At 42.2% G+C, this 19,492-nt stretch overlaps 1 protein-coding gene across 1 annotated transcript; it reads left to right on the forward strand.

The window, feature by feature from the left end:
* Positions 7,680-8,072, forward strand: LOC109846008. The gene has a single exon (XM_020415231.1). It carries the CDS (start codon positions 7,680-7,682, stop codon positions 8,070-8,072), a length of 393 nt encoding a protein of 130 aa, XP_020270820.1.

The raw sequence follows: 19,492 nt of genomic DNA on the forward strand, positions 1-19,492 counted from the left end.
GTTTTCTTTTCCCCGCTGCTCTTGTCATAGGAGGATCAGCCGCTCGTTGTTCTTCCACTGGAATGGGCTTAGCTCCTTGTTCCTCTTCCTGTTCGGCAGGTTGACTCTCGATGGACAGAAACTCATCGATCCCTTTCAAGCGGGATGTCTTGGACCCCTTCCTTAAATTATACATATGCCTAATGTCTTTCAGGCAAGATGTATTCAAGTTATAGTTGGGAGTCTGAGAAGCAGCGTAATACCAATTGCAGAAGCTGATGGAGGTATAGGAGTTAGTAGTTTTGTGGGGAAGCTTGAAGATGGCTTTGGTACAACCTGCCACAGAATAATACCAAGCCCTGGCTCCTTCATATAAGTTGGCTATAACTGAGAGTTGAGGACGAGGGTTCCCGACATACAACTGATCATACCCAAATTGGCGAGCGAACCTGTAGGGTTGGTAAGGCTCGACGAAACAGTTGGCGCCTTATCGAAAGATCAGGTAGCCTGGCCTGATGGATAAAAGCCAATGGAAAACTCCCCCGCTCAGCTGAGTGAATCCATTAGGACCCGCCGTATCCTGATATTCTGCTCCATAGACACCGCCCTCGAAATCAGGGAAACAGCGGTAGATATGGAAGTTAGTGTCCCGTGCTAAGATTTGGCGGATCCTAACCATGTACCCCCCTTCCCATTTCGCGAACTCTAGTCGCTGCACAAATGGGATGAATGAGTCTCCCGGGGGAGAGGCTGCACTCATTATAGGAGGACAGTGGAGCACGTACCAAGCCATCAAATATGTATATGGCATCGGCACCCGGGGATTGGGAGTCTTGAAGGTCTTGTGTCCCTCAGGCTCCACCTCTGTAACATCAACAAAGTCAGAGGCCAACTCCCGTAATCCATACTGCAGACAACCCACCATGGCGCTGAGGAGGCTCACAGGTCTCCCGTGTGCCAAGAGAACAGCCGGGTAAACCATCTCAATAGCAAGGGCATCGACCGGCCTGGTAGGAACGACGCAACGTTTGAGCCACAGCATCAAGAATCCAGCTAGCAACGCCGCGTCGGAAATTGGAATCAGAGCTTGATAATGAAAGCTCTCAAACTCTGTGTGAGCCGGGAAAACATCTTCCTTGGCCTCGTTAGTGTAATGGGAGGTAGCGTCGTCAATACGAGCCTGAACCTCCTCCAAAGTACTGGCAGGCAAGCGGGTCACTGAAGCTCCCTTAGTGGTCAAGTTACGGAATAAATATTCTGCCCAAGACACTTGCTTAATACCGCCTCCACGGACCCCGTCAGCTGCATGCAAATGTGGAAGTGACACATGACTTCCCAGAGAGTGGCATAAATTTCCGGACTGGTCTTCTTTAAAATCTGGAGTTCCGCCGAGCCAGGAACAAACTCTTCATACGACAAATCCCCGAGAACAAGACCCGAGACTTCATGCATCTCGTGAAGAGCGAAGCCTAACTCCCCCACAGGGGTGAAGAAAGTGCAACTATCAGGATTATACTTCTCCAGTATGGAGAAGAAATGAAAGTGGCTCTGGACGATCCCAAATTCAGTAGCCCGCACAGGAACCAGCAACCCAGCTTGAGCGAGGGGAGCTTCTAATTCCTTCAGAACAAACTTGGTCATCTGGGCCCACCATCCCGCCGCCGGAGAATGAACCCAACCAGGAGTTCTAAATCCTTGCGCGGGAAACTCTCCTTTCTTTTCCAGGAATCTCTTAACGAAGGTCTTTGCCGGACTGGGTGCTTCGCCAAGGGGATACTCCTTAGCAAATAAACTCGGCCGTAAAGCTTCAAGTCGAGCGTCCGAAACCAACGTCCTGAGAGTGTCATGAGAAGCTTGGGTGATCAGTTCCACGCGACTCTTCTCCCTCATCCGGAAAACCGGGAGTTCTAAACGCGAGCTGAAAGTTATGTTCATGTCTGCACCACCTTCATGTCCAAAGTGGTGGCAAAAAATAAGAGGCTCGCTGGTATGTCGCACTGCAAAAAGAAGAAAAGAGTTAGACAACTCAAAATCAAAATTCAGACGCGAAGGTCGAACCCCGCGTCAAACAAACACAGACGCGAAGGTCGAACCCCGCGTCAGACAATCTCAGACGCGAAGGTCGAACCCCGCGTTAGACAAGTTCAGACGCGAAGGTCGAACCCCGCGTCAAACAAGTTCAGACGCGTGGGTCGACCCTCGCGTCAAAAATCTGAGACGCGGAGGTTAAACCCCTCGTCAAGAAGATTAAACGACGGGGTCCAGCCCCGCGTTATGGGAACGAGTTTCCTCGTTAATTTCAAGATCAGAACTTGCCGGAGCAAGTTTAATGACCACGAAGGTCGTACTCACCACCGATCAAAGGAAGCTGGGGCGTCACATTCGCCTGAGCAGCGGCGCCGCTGGCCGGCGCTGATGATGCAGATCCCCGAGCCGCAGCGGCATCGGACTTGGGAGCGACGGGCTTCTTGGGTGCCATAAGATCTCGTCGGAGGAGATGAACAGCGTTTCGCCGGAGATGAGAACGAAATTTTTTTCGTTAAAGTTTCAAGAAGAGTCGAATGACTCTTGATTTGACCCCTAGTGGTCTATTTATAGACAGCTATGAGCTGTCAAATCGTAACAAACGGGATTCGAGGCCATCAGCCCGCCCAAGCTCGACCCTCGCGTTCGAGTTGATTCAGCTTCCAAACGTGATGCTCACCTGCGCGTTCAAATTTCCCAACACTGGGCTCACCCACGCGTTCCAATTCTCAAATGCAGAAGGCATCTCTGTGTTGAGACCACCATGAACAGCAATTTCTTGGTTACCAAAGCGATCAAAGCCAGGAAGAAACAAACGACTCCACTGGGGAGTCTGTTGGAGGAGTACAGATAGAGTACAGTCAACAACGGAGAAATCATCTGACTCGATCAGGCGGGAAGAGCAATCAATCCACCAAATTCTGGGATCCAAAGTATTCCGAAAATTCGTCCCAGTCAACCGCGAACTTTCGAAAACTTTGGAGGGGGTTCTGTAGGCTGTCTAAAAATCATAATAGATAGCTTATTCAAACAAGCTCCGACAATGGAGGTCACAATCAGATGACTTCCCAATCACTGCATCCACAACTCCACAATTGCCACAAACGCGACCTCACTTCTGAGATGATTGATCTTGATGGCTGTGACAACAGCATGGCTAATATCATAGCAACTATTAGAGATGCTGATGAGCAGTGGGACGATTTCAGAAATAAAAAGTTGGACTCAGTTGGTGAGTTGCTTGATAGAGAGCTATGGGCGAATATTCATCTTTAAGACACTATGGATGTTGATTCCCGTCTAGCTCCTACAACGAAAGCTACAATCAAATAGCTTTCGGGTCGATGATCGAAACATATAGTCGAATAGTTGCTTGGTAGAGAGCTATGGGCGAATATTCATCTTTAAGACACTATGGATGTTGATTCCCGTCTAGCTCCTACAACAAAAGCTACAATCAAATAGCTTTCGGGTCGGTGATCGAAAGCGGCAAATAGAGGACTTTTCACATAGATCGAGAAAGGTTACAATTCAACGACACTACCCTCGCGTTCGTAGGGGTCCAACCAACATTGACCCCCGCGTTTCCAAGCAGGCAACAAGCCAAAACGCGAGCGACCCTCGCGTTCAATGGTGTTCAGCTAACACCCAACTTCGCGTCTCAATTCAAAGAACACGAAGTTGAGGTTCTGAACGCCAGATTGGGCGTTTGACTCACTCAAACATGAGTCGAACGGTTTCAAAACCGTTTATCCCACGTCCTGAGGGATTTTCGCCCACGTAGGAGCGGATATAGGGGTCAGTTACAACCCCTTATCCCCCTATAAAAACTCAACGAACTCAACTGAGTTAGGGGGGCTGGCTCTTTGCAAACAGAAGATTTAGCAGGAGGTTGGATTCTTTATCATCAAAATCACTCTGATGGGGAGATTCGGCAACGACAACAACGAAATCCTCGGAGATAGGATTTTTTGAACCAACCTCAGAAAATCAAATCTGAGAGGATTCTTCGACAACAGAAAAACAGCTTGATCCTTAACCGAATTTTCGGTTCCAACAACTCTATTCACAGAGTTCAAACTCGTTCAGAGTTCTTAAACTCATTCAGAGTTATTCATAAAACTTTCCACGAAAGTTCATCGTTCCCACGAGATAAAGACGGTCGGATCGTCAACGGAGAGCAAGTTCGACGCAATCAATCGAAGGAAGCACTCCATCGCTGCCAAGAAGAACCCAGTTTTAAACAAAGGGGAAAACCAAATTCGTTTTCCTCTCTTTTGTAATCAAATTGTAACCGAGATCAAAGGAATCAAAGTCAATCGTGTTTCTGGATAAGAATTCATAATTTGATCTTATCTTCAGTCAATAACGGCTTAACCACATTTAGGGATGATCCTAAGGTAGTTAAGGAGGTAGTAGATCGGATAAATCCCGAGAAATCATCAAAAAACACGTTGTCAGAGAGTTGGAAGTGCGAGCCACCTCGAGGTGGCTCGGCCTTGGCCGGTCCATTCTGAGTTGACTCACGCGTGCCGACTCCTCCAGACTTGTGTTTGTCCTATCGTATTGTGCATTCGCACATTTTGTTGACTCGTACGCTTCACTGATTCGTTTTGTACGCTCATTTGCTTCTTTACGGCATCAAATAATCTCATATGACTCAGATGATGACATTCATCGTCTTTACTTCATCTCGAGCTGCATGCGGGAACCTATAGGTAATTTTTGACGCCTACAATGGGCATAACCAATTGGAGGTTAGAAAGGATTTATGGTTAGAATTGAAGATTATATACCGATCAATCGGGAATACTCCATGGCTTCTGGGTGGTGATTTCAACACTGTAATTAGTAATGAGGAAAAGCTTGGTGGTTCAATACTTTCAAAAACTCATCAAGGATTTTAGAGATTTTATTGATGATTGTCATTTGAATCATCTTAAAACTACATGATGCTTTTATACTTGGAATAACAAGCAAGATAATGTCTCTAGAGTGTGGAATAGACTAGAGAGAGTTCTAGTGAATGATGCTTGGGTTCACATGTACACCTCTAGCCAGGTAGAATTTTTACTTCCAATCTTTTTTTATCATTCTCCTGCACTTGTATCTGTATATGATGATTTCTTAAAGGGAAAAAGGCCTTTCAAGTTCTTCAAAATGTGGACCAAACATGATAGTTTCCTCCCAACTGTTTCCACAATCTGGCAATCTCAGGTAGATGGATAAAAAATGTTCTTAGTTTGCAAGAAGCTTAAGCAACTAAGAGGGGCTGTTTGTGGGAAAAATTTGTAGTAAAAGAAACGAAGGAAAAAATTTGATTTGTATTCCTTTAATCTTAGTTACAATTGGATTTTCTAATTACAAAAGGGAAAAGAATGATCTGGATTCTTCCCTTTGTTTAATTCTAGGTTCTTCATAGTGCCGATGGAGTGCCTCCCTCGAATGCTCGCGTCGAGTTTGCTCTCCGTTGATGATCCGATATTTTACTTCACTGGAACGATGTCATCTCCTCACGGTTTGACGCTGTGGAGAACTTGAAAAGCAAGTTTTAGAACTCTGAATGAGTTTAGAAGAACTCTGTAAAAGAGTTGATTTGAACCGAAAATTGGTTAATAAGCCAAAGCCAGCAGAAAGCTCCGATGGTTGATCTCCAAAGCTTCAGCAATTCCCCAAAAAGCCAGCAATCCCTCAAAGAGAGAGAGAGCCAAGATCTCTTCTTTTCTGCCCCAAAATTTAGGATCCGAACTCAGTTAAGTTTCGAGGTATTTATAAGGGATTAAGGGGGTGTAACCGCCCCCTTAATTTGCTCCTAAATGGGGCTGAGTGGGGTGTAACCGCCCCCCTTAAACGGCTCCCCAAAACATAGGGAAAACGGTTTTGAAACCGTTCAGTTTGTGCTTTGAACGAGTCAAAATGCCAATCTGGGCTTTCTGGGTCCGAACTCTGCGTTTTAGACATCAAAACGCGGAGTTAGACCTGTTTTAGGCTAAAAACGCACAGGTCGCACAGTGTACTGAACTCTGAAACGTAGAGCTGGGCTCTACATGAACTCTGCGTTTTAAGTTCACGAACTCTGCGTTTTGACTCTGGAATGCAGCCACGACCTCTGCGTTTTGAGGTTATAATGCTGGTTCGACCCGTGCGTTTTGATGTTGCAACGCAGGTCTGGCCTGTGCGTTTTGATGTTGCAACGCAGGTCCGACCCGTGCGTTTTGATGTTGCAACGCAGGTCCGACCCGTGCGTTTTGACTTGAAGAGAGTCGATTTGTAGTCTCTTTTGCTAGAGCGTTGCAAAGACCGTTGTTGAGTGACCTTTGCCTTGGCTGCTCGAAAATATGAGAGTTGTCAGATTGTAACTCCCAATGTTGATTGTGAAGGCTGTTGAACTAGAGTTTTTATCGGTTGTTGTGAAGGTCGTCAGATTATAACCTTCATCGATCTACGTGAAAGTCTTCGAATTATAGCCTTCTGGAAGTCATCAGATTGTAACTTCTATCATCGGTGTTTGATAGGGGATCAGCTATCTATTGTGATTTTTAGACAGCCTACATGGGCTCTTAAAGACATTAACAAGAAATACTACCACAATATCAGTGAACAGGTTCAGAGAGCTAGAATTGTACTAGAAGAAGCTCAAGGGAATCTTAATATTAACCCTCTCAACCCAGATTTCATTAACAAGGAATGTGAATGTATTGCTAACTACAACAAACTCCTGGATTATGAGTTATCCTTTTCCCAGTAAAAAACCAAAATCAATTAGAGTGTTCAAGGGGATAGGTGCACCAACTTTTTCTGCTCAATAATTAAATCTAATAGACATCATAATAAAGTGTTGGTGCTTTATAATGGCTTGGGCCAAAGAATCTCCGATCAGGATGAGATTGCTAGTGAATTTGTGTCTTTTTACAAGGACCTAATGGGAACAACTACTGATACTCTATCTCCTGATATTCATACCATTCAATCTGGACCTTGCTTGAATGAATCACAAGCTAGAATTCTTTCTTTCTAGTCTAGTTTTAAAATAAGAAATCAAAAGTGCTATCTTCTCAATGGATGATAACAAGGCTCCTGGACCTAATAGGTATGGTGTAGCTTTCTATAAATCAGCTTGGCCTGTAATTGGGGAGGAGGTCTCACTTGCTATTGAGGAGTTCTTCAAGAGTGGGAAATTGTTGGGTATGGTAAACTCTACTTCCATTACACTAATACCAAAGGTACAATGTCCAAAATCCCCCTCTGATTTCAAACCCACATCTTGCTGCAATTGCCTTTATAAATTCATCTCTAAAATTCTGGCTAATAGAATTAAGCTTTTTATGGGGTGCATTGTTAATGAAGCCCAGAGTGCTTTTGTAAAAGGTAGACAAATTACAAGCAATATCTCTTTGGTTCATGAGTTTGCTAAAAGCTATAACATGAAGAACATTTCACCAAGGGTCATGCTGAATATAGACATAAGGAAATCTTTTGATACAATCAATTGGAATTTTTTGAAAGAAATGCTTAAAGGGCTGGGGTTTCCAAAAGTGATGATTAACTAGATTATGACATGTATAACATCCCCTAAGTATTCTATATCACTCAATGATTCTCTCCATGGTTATTTTAAAGGGGAGAGAGGGTTAAGGTAGGGTAATCCCCTCTCACCATATCTCTTCATTCTGGGTATGGAGTACCTTTCAAGGAGATTAGACCAGTTAAAGAATGACAGGTTATTTAGATATCATCCAAAGTGTGGTAATCTCAAAATATCTCATCTAATATTTGCGGATGACCTTTTGCTATTTGCTAAAGGGGACTTATATTCAGTTCAAAAGTTATATCAATGTGGCAGGGATTTTAGTAACACCACAGGGCTGGAAGCTAATCTGGACAAATGCTCTATATATTATGGTGGGGTGAATGATTCAGTCAAAGCAGATATAAGTAGCTTTCTGGGCTTTACTGAAGGCACAATACCTTTCAGATATCTGGGAGTTCCCCTCATTAGTAAAAGACTTACATATGTTGATTGCAATCCACTCATTGATAAAATACTGGGCACTTTCAGAAGTGGTTAGAGCATAAGAATCTCTCTTACGCAGGGAGATTACAAATCATCAAAAGTGTGATTCTAGGTATTTAAAATTACTGGACATCTAACTTCATTCTTCCTGTCAAAGTCACAATGAAAATGGATGAGTTGTGTAGGGAGTTTTTATGAGGGAAATCTGAAAAATCTTTTAGAGTTCCATTGGTTTCGTGGGATAAGATTTGCTGTGGTAAAAAAATAAGGTGGCTTGGGGGTGTTCTATGTTTCTATATGGAACCTTGCATCAGCTTTGAGAAGCTTATGGTATATTCATATTAATAAGAAATTATTGTGGATCAAATGGGTTCATGAGAATTACTTAAAACACTCGGATGTTTGGCATGTGAATGCTAGAACTGGGGACTCGTGGATGTGGAAGTAGTTGATTAAAACCAGAGATAAAGCTTTGAATGCTTGTGGTGGAATTGATAATTTGAAGCAAATTCTTAGTTTATGCTATAAGATCTCTGAAATCCAGATGTCTGCGGTGTATGTAGTCTTCTCCTCTGTTTCTCAAAGGGTACCCTAGTATAACACAGTCTGGGTGAAGAAATTCACAAAGATCTACTAGCCTCTCTGAAATTTGTGATTCACTTTTCGCAGGGACAACACCTCGCCTCCATTTCAGATCTATTGCGTATAGGACCTTAGGCTTATATTTATACGCTTCGGATGCAGCATTTTAGAATAGGAATTGATGATTTGACTTTATCCTCAGTTAATAACTGCTTAACCACATTTAGAGATGATATCAAACAGTCAGGGAGGTTTTGGAATGAAAGAATATCGAGAAAACTATCGAAAAATATGTTTTCGACACTTCTGGGCGTGAGTCACCTTACGGTGGATCAAAATTGTGCGAGCCACCCTATGGTGGCTTGGCCTTGGCCAAGCCACCTGGCCTTAGCCGAGTCGTTTTGATACGACTCGACCGTCTGTGGTGGCTTGGCCTTGGCCAAGCCACCTGGCCTTAGCCGAGTCGTTTTGATACGACTCGACCGTCTGGGGCTTTTCCGGTTCGGTCTTGTACCACCGTTACGCGTATTATGTCGTTTCACTGATTTGTACGCTTCACCGATTCGCTTCATGTATTTCGTTAACTTAGAGATGACTGACGAGTACGCAGGCCACTTAGAGGTGGTTGATGAGCATACGGGCTACTTGGAGGTGGCTGATGAGCATGCGAGCCACTTGGAGATGGCCGGTGAACGTGTGGACCACTTGGAGGTGACCGGGTGCGAGCCACTTGGTGGTGGCCGGTGAGTGCGTGTTCCCTTGTTTTGCCATTCCGGTGGCTTGTTGCTATGTCATTAATGGTTCGTTGCTTTGTTGTTTTGATGGCTCGTCACTACGTCGTCTGACGGTTCGTCGCTCGACGGCTCGTCGTCTAAAGCTGTGTTCGGGGACTTATAGGTAATTTTTGATGCCTACAGATACCCCTCCAAAGTATTTCCATCTTATTCTTTTATAGAGGAGCCTGGAATACTTTGATTATGATACGCCCAACCTTTAATTCGTCGACTTCTTCAGCTTTTAGTCTATTCAGTATTTTGTTGAATAGCTAAAATTCTTCTGATGCTGTATTTATCATCTGACAGTATCAAAATCTTGAACTGAGAGTGGTGTGTTGATATCTGAATTAGCTCATGTCATTGAATCAACGTTGAACTGATCATCTTCATCGAGAGTTTATATCTGAATCGCGGTTGAGCTCCCTAAGGATTATCCTTTGACATGGAATTGATCTGAGCCTTGTTTTGGTGAAATTATCAATGCGTTGGTTGGTGCTGCCCTTCATGACAATGGGTTGACCTGTGTTGACCTTCGTTGCAACACGTTGATTGGCGTTTAACCTTCATCGTAACACATTAACCGGCGTAAACACAGTTTATACTCATACGTTAACTGGAGTCTACACAGTTTAAGCTCTTAAGGTATTGGAGCAGAAAGAGCTAGTTTATACTCATATACTCCTAGGAGTTTGAGTCATGAGACCGACTGATGAAGTTGGTGCGTCAGTGACTTTTGTACCTTATTACGATTACTCATTCTATTTAGAATAAATAACTATAATATTTATAGGATTTTTGGTAAACCCTAAGCCATAAACGGGTTTGATGAGCCTTTACCGACTACCGTTTGAGTCGGGCTAACATATGGATTGTTTAAATCCATTCCACAGGTGATGTTATGATAAAAGAATGAACTCTCTTAGACTTTATGTTATGATATCGAATACATAGACTTCGTCATTTGTCGCAGGAATAGACTACCTAGCAACTCGTGTTAGGCGTAGACTTTAGGATTTTTGACAAACCCTCAGTCATCAACGGATTTGATATGCCTTTAGTGATTACTGTTTGAATCGGGCTTGCATATAAATTATCTAAATATGTTTCACATGTGACGTTGTGCTACGAGAATAAACTCTCTTAGACTTGATGCTATAATATTGAACATATAGGCTTCGTCCTTTTTACGGGGAAAGACTAACTGACAACACGTGTTAGGCGTAGACTTATCTCTATTTAGGGAATGAGATAACATCCCCTAGACGTGAATCCTAACATTCTTTTCATGGAGAAAGCTTAACCGGTAACGCGTGTTAGACATTGACTTATCTCTATTTAGAATTCGAGATAAAATTTCTCATGCGTGTAAGGTACGGATTTTGACGTTATTAATTATGGCATGTCACGATGTTGAATAAGTGGGCTTTTATCCTTTTTACGGTAAAAGACTAATCGGTAACGCGTGTTAGGCGCTGAATTATCCCTACTTATGATTCGGGATAAAATTCCCCATGTATGAAAGGCATGGATTTTTGTGCTACAGTGTTGAATATATAGATTTGGTCATTTTTGCGGGAACGGGTCACCCTACGGCATGTGTTAGATGTAGACTTATCTCTATTTAGGGATCGAGATAAAGTCTCCTATGCGCGTATGGCATGGATTTTGGTGTTGGAAGATGGCGTCTTCTCTTGGGGTAAAGACGAACCCGATGCTGAAGAGAAAAAATTTTATATTCTATCTCCAGGTACAAAAGAAACTTAAAGTGGGATCTCCACTTTAAGAATCAAAAAACATTCGAGTAACCCTAATTGTCGAAAGGTTTGATTACCCAATCTAAAGGTGGATTTCTCGTTTATCGAGAAGGAACTCTAGTTTTGGGCCTAACTGTAGGAAGGTTTGACCAAGTAGGAGGTTTGAGACGACCCTAACTGTAGAAAGGTTTGATCACTCAATTTAAAAGCTGACCTCTCATTCATGAAAGGAATCGAGAGGGGATTTTGGCTTTAGTCCTAACTATAGGAGGTTTGACCAAGAAGTAGTGGGAGTGAAGATACAACTAATACTAGGAATGTTGACTCGTACAAATCACTCAGTGGGTTTTTTAGTGTCAAGTGGCTAGGACCTAACACGAAGGGGTTTGATGATTGCTATGGATCAGCATCTTGAATTTTTTTAATACAGTGTTGAGACTTTAACATTGGGAGTGTTAAGTGCACCAGCACAATAGAAGTTTGGATGGACTCAGCCGAAAGAGTTTTGGTGAACCCACTGTCAGTTAATTTGATCAGTGAGGGACTTTATGGTGAAGGACCATGAATCATCAAGCACTCCAAAGTTATACTATGTGAGTTTCGTGAGGGAAGATTGACCGGATGAAGTTATTGAATCTCATCTCGACGAGAGAGTGCTCAGAAAATCACAGCGTGTGGGTTTTAATCATCTTGGAAATGATTAAATAGCTATTATGGTAGGTTCTTAATCACTTCTAATCTATGATTAAGGATGAATTATTCAGATGATTGGTTTTCACCTTAAATAACCAGCTGATCTCGAGTTATCCTTAAGAATATCATACATAGCATTCTTCTGAAACTTCTCATTGGAACGTATTAAGGTATTCCCACCCCCAGCTCTTTAGCGAACCTAAATCCAATTGTATTCGACCATATTGTTAGGTTATCCTTAAGAATATTAAGAGTAATATTCTCCAGGAACTTCCCGTTGTTGGAAATAAGGAAAGCAGTTTAACTTCGTATACCCATCGGAGGAATGAGAGAAGCAGTTTAACCTCTTATACTCATCAGAGGAAACCGTTCTCATGCGGCTCATTTCGGTGTTATGATGTCAGCGTCAACCAAGGCTTGAATGTTGTTCTTGAGAGTAAAACAAGTCTTGGTGGGATGAAGGATCCTCCTGTGGTACACATAGTAATTTGGATCTAAAGTGTTGTTAGCTTCCTCCTGATTCGTAATAGGTGGCAGGTTGATTTTGTTATTTTCAAGGAGGTGTTTGAAGATAGCTAGAACCTCTTCATCCTTAAAGGAGTGATTTTTACTTTTTTTTGAGTCTCAAATTCGGAGTCCTTCGCTGCTTCTGAGATTGCTGTTGTGACATCTGATTAGCGTTAACAGCCGCTACAGGTACCTTTCTCTTATCACGAGAAGAAAAATTTGAGTTCGAGGGGGGGGGTAGTCATTGGTTGGCCTCTTTTAAGCTTTTTTTTTGAGAAAGTGTTCAGCCTGTTCCCCACATAATTTTAATTCTTTCAATGTTGTGGATGACACGACCCTCAGGGCTTTCAGTATATCAATAGAGAGATTGTAGTGGTATGTTTGTAAAATGAATTCCTCTGTGACAGGATCCCTACAATTTATTACCTTGTTACGGAAGCATTTAACATAGCTATCAATTGACTCCATGTCCTTTTGCTTCTTGTCCAAAAGGGCTCCAATAGACACTTCGGTGTCATCGTCAAAGAAGTTGTTGAGGAATGAGTTTTCTATACCGTTCCAGTTGTTGATACTTCCTGACTTGAGACGGTGGTACCAATCGAAGGTGACCTCGCGAAGGGTGCCAACAAATGACCGTATCATCAAAGGTTCATTGCCAGAGATCACACCAAGGTGAAACTTGAAGTAAATTAGGTGTTGAGTGGGTGAGCGCTTTCCGTCGAATGGCATGAAGTTAATTAGATTGAACTTCATTAGATAGGGATTGACTCTCACTCCCTTGGGTAAGGACATGGAATACCAATCTTCTTTACCTCTTGAGCGAACATCAGTGTGTTGATCTTTCTCTCTAGGTCTTTCATTTTTCTCGTCCTCGCCCGCATTTTACTTCGGGTAATTCTGGGGAGGAATAACTGGACCACCCCCAGCGTTATCATCCTCGGTAGGACCACCCCAGCATTTTGGTCAACAGGATGGGTATCAGCGTTGAGATTCTCATCCACGTTTGAATCGCTATCTGCTTGATTATTAGCGTTGTGACGGCTAGATTCACCAATCTGATTTGATAAAGATTGAATCTGTTGATCATGCAATTCCCTTATCCGTTGCACGGTCATTTCCATTTCAAATTTGAAATTCTCTTTCTGCTTGGCTAGAGCATCTCCGAGGATTTTGGCCATTTATTCAGCATTGATCATGAACGCCTCACGAGATTGTCCTGTGCTAGAGACTATATTATCGGAAGCGACCGCGGAGTTGGCGTCTGACATTTCATCCTCTGAGGATTGTCCTCTATCCGGTCTAGGTCATCTAGTTCCTGACCGTAACCAAGTGATATGCTGAGATGCCTCCGAGAAAGAGTCAGGGCTATAACGCCTTGTTGATTTTCCTTTATCGGCCACATTGATGGTAACTTCTGGAAGCTCATCATCATGACCAGCAGATTTCTTCTTATAGAAGCATCTTGATTTAGATTTGGACACTTTGGTGGAGATTTTTTTGAATACCGAGACCCTCTGTGGAGTGGTCTTGGGGTAGCTACACTCTGATATTATTGCGCTGATTAACCTTTCATAAGGACGGTGAGAGTTCGATTCTGGGATACTTCTCTTTCGAGATTTCTTGGTACCCCCAGCCCGATAATACAACTCATCGGCGTTGTGGCCGGAGCAACCTATTGGTGGTTGGTTTGAATCCTCAGGTTTGACGTTATCGTGTAACAGAGATGTCTTCTTCTGAGGATGCGACGCCTTATTAGTGTTCTTAGGAGTCATATGTTTAGAACCAACCCTATGAGAACATGAGACCTCAACAGGCTCTTAGACTTCGATACATAACCCCAAGCGGACGATTATTGAAATTTTCCCTTCATGGGATGGCTTTGATTTGAAGGGAGTGCATGTACGACCCCCAACTTGAATAGCCACTCGGGATTCATTTATTGGATCCAAGCGTTCTTTGATCGAAAGTTTGCCTCGATCCCCGTACAAAGGACCAAGGCGATCCATGATCTTGATCTTGAATCGGGAAAGATCCATGTTGCCGTGGGACTTCACCAAAGGTACTGGATCAACTTGAACATGAACGGAAGCGGACAGAGACTTAGAAATGACCGCGGGAAGTAAGGCAAGTGTCGGTCAGGCTAAACTGGCTCGGCCATGACGTGGCTCACAATTTTCGTGTGTCTCGGCGCTTGTTCGAGTTGTTGTTTTGGATTTCGGTCTCCATTCTTGGCGTGGTTTTGGTGGTTTCATGGCCACCTTGTCCTCCTTCATGTCTTGTGCCTTTCATGCTAAGGCATGCGCGTGGCACTTCTAGATACGTTCCTCGAGAGTTGAACGAGTCCTTTTTATACGGACCCATTCGCTGACTGATGGCTTCGAGGAGGGGCCATTTGCTTGCTATTGAGGCGATTGGCGCCCCCTGAACTTCAGATCCGCGTGATAATGGATCCCGTCAACCAGTTCCAAGGCCTTGGCAAGCTAACGTGTGAGGCGTTGGCATTGCCTCTGACGAGCCCTCTTTGTTAGAATTGGCGTGCCTTCATTAAACAACTCCTGGACTGAATAGGAGTAGTTGTGATTTAAAATCTCGACTTCCTTAGATGCCGGAGGAGCGTTACGAGGGGAGGCCTCAGCAACAATTAGCTGAGAGTCATCCCGAGTCTTCTTTGATGCCGATATCTTCCTGTACTTGTGGGATGAGGAAGATCTTGATGAGGATTAGGAGAGGTATTCCTCAAACTTGGCTTGGTCGAACTCGTATTCGACCTCTTCTTAAATCGGGATCTTGATCCTTGGTTGCGACACGATAGCCTCAGCAGAGAGGCTATTGGCTCCCACTGTGGTCGTCAGCTTGTTTGCGTTGAAAGTTAGTTTATTTGTTGAATCCATTATACATTTATCGATTATAATGAATTTAAAAGAGTTAATCTTTTTATAAGACTACTCGCTTACAAATAAAATAAAAATTACAACTCTCTTCAAACACACGCAGATGACGTTTATCACCCACTACTTGCATAGAATCTTTACCTGTGTCGGGGACGCGTTAGTCCGTGGACCACTGCGGATCAGATCCGGTTGACAGAATAAAAATTCAATGCTCTTGTTTCACAAAAGAAACAATCGTAAAAGTGATAATCTCAACCAAGTGAGATTACGACTTTTCTCAAGATCAAACTAAGTTTGATCCTGAGGAAAGAGGAATGGGCCTCAGATCTTTCAAACTCTCCCTTTGTATGCTGAAGAACTTCGCCAAGATCTGCTAGCCTCTCTGAAATTCGTGATTCACTCTTCGCAGGGACAACACCTCGCCTCCATTTTAGATCCCTTGCATATAGGATCCTAGGCTTGTATTTATAGGCGTCGGATGCAGCGTTTTAGGATATAAATTGATGATTTGAACTTATCCTCAGTTAATAACTGTTTAACCACATTTAGAGATGATATCAAACAGTTGGGGAGGCTCTGGAACGAAAGAATCTTGAGAAAATTATCGAAAACACGTTTTCGACACTTCTAGGCGCGAGCCACCCTATGGTGGCTCAGCCTTGGCCAAGCCACCTGGCCTTGGCCGAGTTGTTTTGATACGACTCGGCCGTCAGGGGATTTTCCGGTTCGGTCTTGTTCCACCGTTACACACATTTCGTCGTTTCGTTGACTTGTACGCTTCACCGATTCGCTTCATGTATTTTGTTAACTTAGAGGTGGTTGACGAGTGCGCAAGCCACTTAGAGGTGGATGATAAGCGCACAGTCCACTTAGAGGTGGCTGATGAGCGCGCGGGCCACTTGGAGATGGCCGGTGAACGTGTGGACCACTTGGAGGTGGTCGGTGAGCACGCGGGCCACTTGGAGGTGGCCGATGAACACGCGGGCCACTTGAAGGTGGCCGGTGAACGTGAGGCCATTTTGAGGTGGCCGATGAGCACGTGTTCCCTTGCTTTGCCGTTCCGGTGGCTTGTTGCTACGTCATCAACGGTTCGCCGCTTTGTTGTTTCGACGGCTCGTCGCTACATCGTCTGACGGTTCGTCGCTCTACGGCTCATCGTCTTAAGCTGTGTTCGGGGACCTATATGCAATTTTTGACGCCTACAAGATTGAAGATCAAAGAAATGACGAACTGCTGAGATTAAAACTTAAAATCTAAAAGTAGCCAACTTTACCATCGATGGGGACTGTCTATCATCAATGGTGTCGAGGCCTCATCAGTGGGTTTCTGCATGCCATCAATGACATGAAATACTCTCTTAGGAAATCATCAATTTATAACAATAGCCATCGATGAATAACTATAGTCATTGATGAGTCACTATAGACCATTGATGAGCTCACCCCATCATCTATGGGTCACTGAAGACTATCAATGGTGAGGAAGCTCAAATTAGCTTTTGAATTGATTTTCGTATCGTTTTGCCTCGTACACTTCATATACCTGTATTTGTCTATACTATATTATCTCAAACAATTATTAATATCAAATGAGAGTTTGTTAGTACTCAAACAAGAGCTATTATATGGACTACTACCTAACAAGATTTATCTGTTTCTTTACTACTAGGCTAAAAGGGAAGAAGTTATCTTTTGCCGCAATGGATATGCTATCCTTTTGTCAATTTGGATCTTCCTGACTAACAAAAAAAAGTAGTGAAGAGATCACTACTTTTAATCTTAACTTTTGATTATCTAGTAAGTGTTTATGATACATTATAAATCTAACACTCACCATACCTCTTTATTGCACTCATTCTTTTATATTTAGATAAAAAATCATTACCACCCACTAGATAATTAATAATTATGATTAACTAGTAATCCCTCAACTAGTTGTCTAGATCACAGTTGTCTGATGAGCAGGAAAAACATTGCAATCCATCCATTCGAACACATTGTAGAAAAAAGAGAGGCTAAAAAAAGTAAGGCTAATTGTATATAGAGTTGAATGTCCAATATTAATTACTATTGCCACATGTATCCATACACTGAAGACCTCTCTACTAAGGTTATAAATCAGATAATATCTTCTAGCGTTGAATATATGAGAACGCTCATGTGAACATGTTACCCTCTGATTTTTTTTGCGATAGAAGTGTGGCATCTGTGCGGGAAAGCATCGTGGTCATGAGGCTAGTCTGTACTAATTAACATATGTAATACGATTAAGGTTAGATATATATCCCAATAATGCAGAGTTTCACCATCTGCCCAAAAATTTTATGAGCACTTCAACTCCTAAGGAGTTATTCTTTCTTATTTTGTACCTATCACGTGGATGTGAAATGTTACTGTGTTGCAAAGAGATCCCTTGATATTTCGAACCCGGTCTATGTTAGAAATTTTCACCAACTTAGATTGTTCTAGAGCAATTCTCTAGAAGTTCTCTTTAGAAATATCTTACAAAAATATGTACCTAGAAGTCTCTAGCAAGAGACAAGCATATGGCTAGTATTTGTTCTTCTAAAGACTTCTCATCAATGTCTGGGTAGGATTAATTCTTCCACACACTTTCTAGCTCTCTTAAGCAACTATAAATAACGGCATTGTCTCTCATTTGAGCAAGCTAGCAAGAAGTGAAATAGTGTACGCTTGTGTGAATAGCCATCAAAATAAGAGAGTCGTGTGGTAGTGAGGTGTTCTTGTAAGTGTTGTAATCTTAGAGTTCTATCAATAAAAATTCCGCCTCTTTTTTAAACAGTTGTCTTCTCCAAAATCCAACAGTCTGTTCTCTTATTAGTTGCTAAACATTCACCTACTATAGTACAGATCATATAGACGACAGCAGTGTTAAACACTGATTAGGCAACAAAACTTGATTCACGGACCATGGTATAATAACTTAGTACATTTGTAATTACCCTTACAATTAATCCGCAATGTAAAGCTTAATCTCAGGTACGTACTAACTTGATTCACGGACCTCAGTTTCTTGGAAATACAACTTCAATAGATGAAAATAGCTATGCTAAATCCACAAGGTAAAGCTTAATCTCAGGTTCCTAGACAATCAAATTCCTTGATGCTAAATCTTCAGGTAGAATAGAACAGATAAGGTTTATTGCCATTAGATCAGACAACATTGGAGATATTATTAGTCTCTCGTAAGTATATATATCAAATTAAGCAAAGAACACGCAATGATACAGCATGAAGTACTACAGTGCTGTTAGAATTTTCTTTTTACTAAACAGTATGGTTAGATTTATTGAAAGGGTAGAAATATTTATCATTAGGTAAGCCAATAAAAGTTTTCGAAAGGAACAACTAGAAGAACTTTATATACATTATTGCATGCCAGTGATATTAATAATTTGATTGGAAATGTAATAAAAGCTGATGAACAGGCAGCGCAGTGGTTTGTGGTTGTTCAGTTGCAAAGGCCCAGGAACATTTAGAACTAAGTTTATATACTTGAAGAAGTAAACAATTAACATTCGATTGGGTTACGAGCCCAAATGTATTTAACGATATGTCATCTAACTCTTAAAATGTGAGACTAAATCTTAATCATGCATTTGTTAGACCCAAAATCCACACTTGAACGAAGATGAATGAACAGATACAAACATTTAACAGTTCTTCATACCTTAAAAAGGACTTCCCCCAACCAGGGAGGCATTCTATTACCGAAACTCCGACTTCGATAGCCGCTGCAATGCATGCACTAGCATAAGAGCCAGCAGATTCATTAGTTCTCTCTGGAAGGCCTGATGTGTTTTCTTCATAAGGATTGTAAGAAACAAAAGGTTCATGTTTAGGCGGCGGCGACGACAGTCTTAATCCCAAACGTCTGATTGCTGAATATAACCAATATGGAATTGTATAAAGTGAAGTTATAGTTTAACATATTTTACGAATATTTTTGTATCACATATACGCGCCACAAATTTTGCCTTATGTTTGGAGCATTTCTTGCTCTGCATCTCTCGATAACCTTGAGTTAGTCAACAAAACAGATCACAAATTCAAGATACTTGTTAAACAAAGTGGCGAAAGAAAATATAGTTACATATTGTATGCAAATATATTATATTGAATACCTGCTGAGTGTATTCAACATTTAACGGCATTCCCTAATTAAAATACTGCATGAGTATATAAATTTTTTGAGATAAGACCTTGCCCAATGATTTATTGATAATAAAGCAACATACTGAGTATACGTGTA

The sequence above is a fragment of the Asparagus officinalis genome, chromosome 6 (genome assembly GCF_001876935.1).
Source record: "Asparagus officinalis chromosome 6, Aspof.V1, whole genome shotgun sequence".
In the NCBI taxonomy this organism is placed as follows: domain Eukaryota; kingdom Viridiplantae; phylum Streptophyta; class Magnoliopsida; order Asparagales; family Asparagaceae; genus Asparagus; species Asparagus officinalis.

Coding starts and splice junctions, on each gene's coding strand:
- LOC109846008 (XM_020415231.1), top strand. CDS start 7,680: ATGGAGTACCTTTCAAGGAGATTAGACCAGTTAAAGAATGACAGGTTA.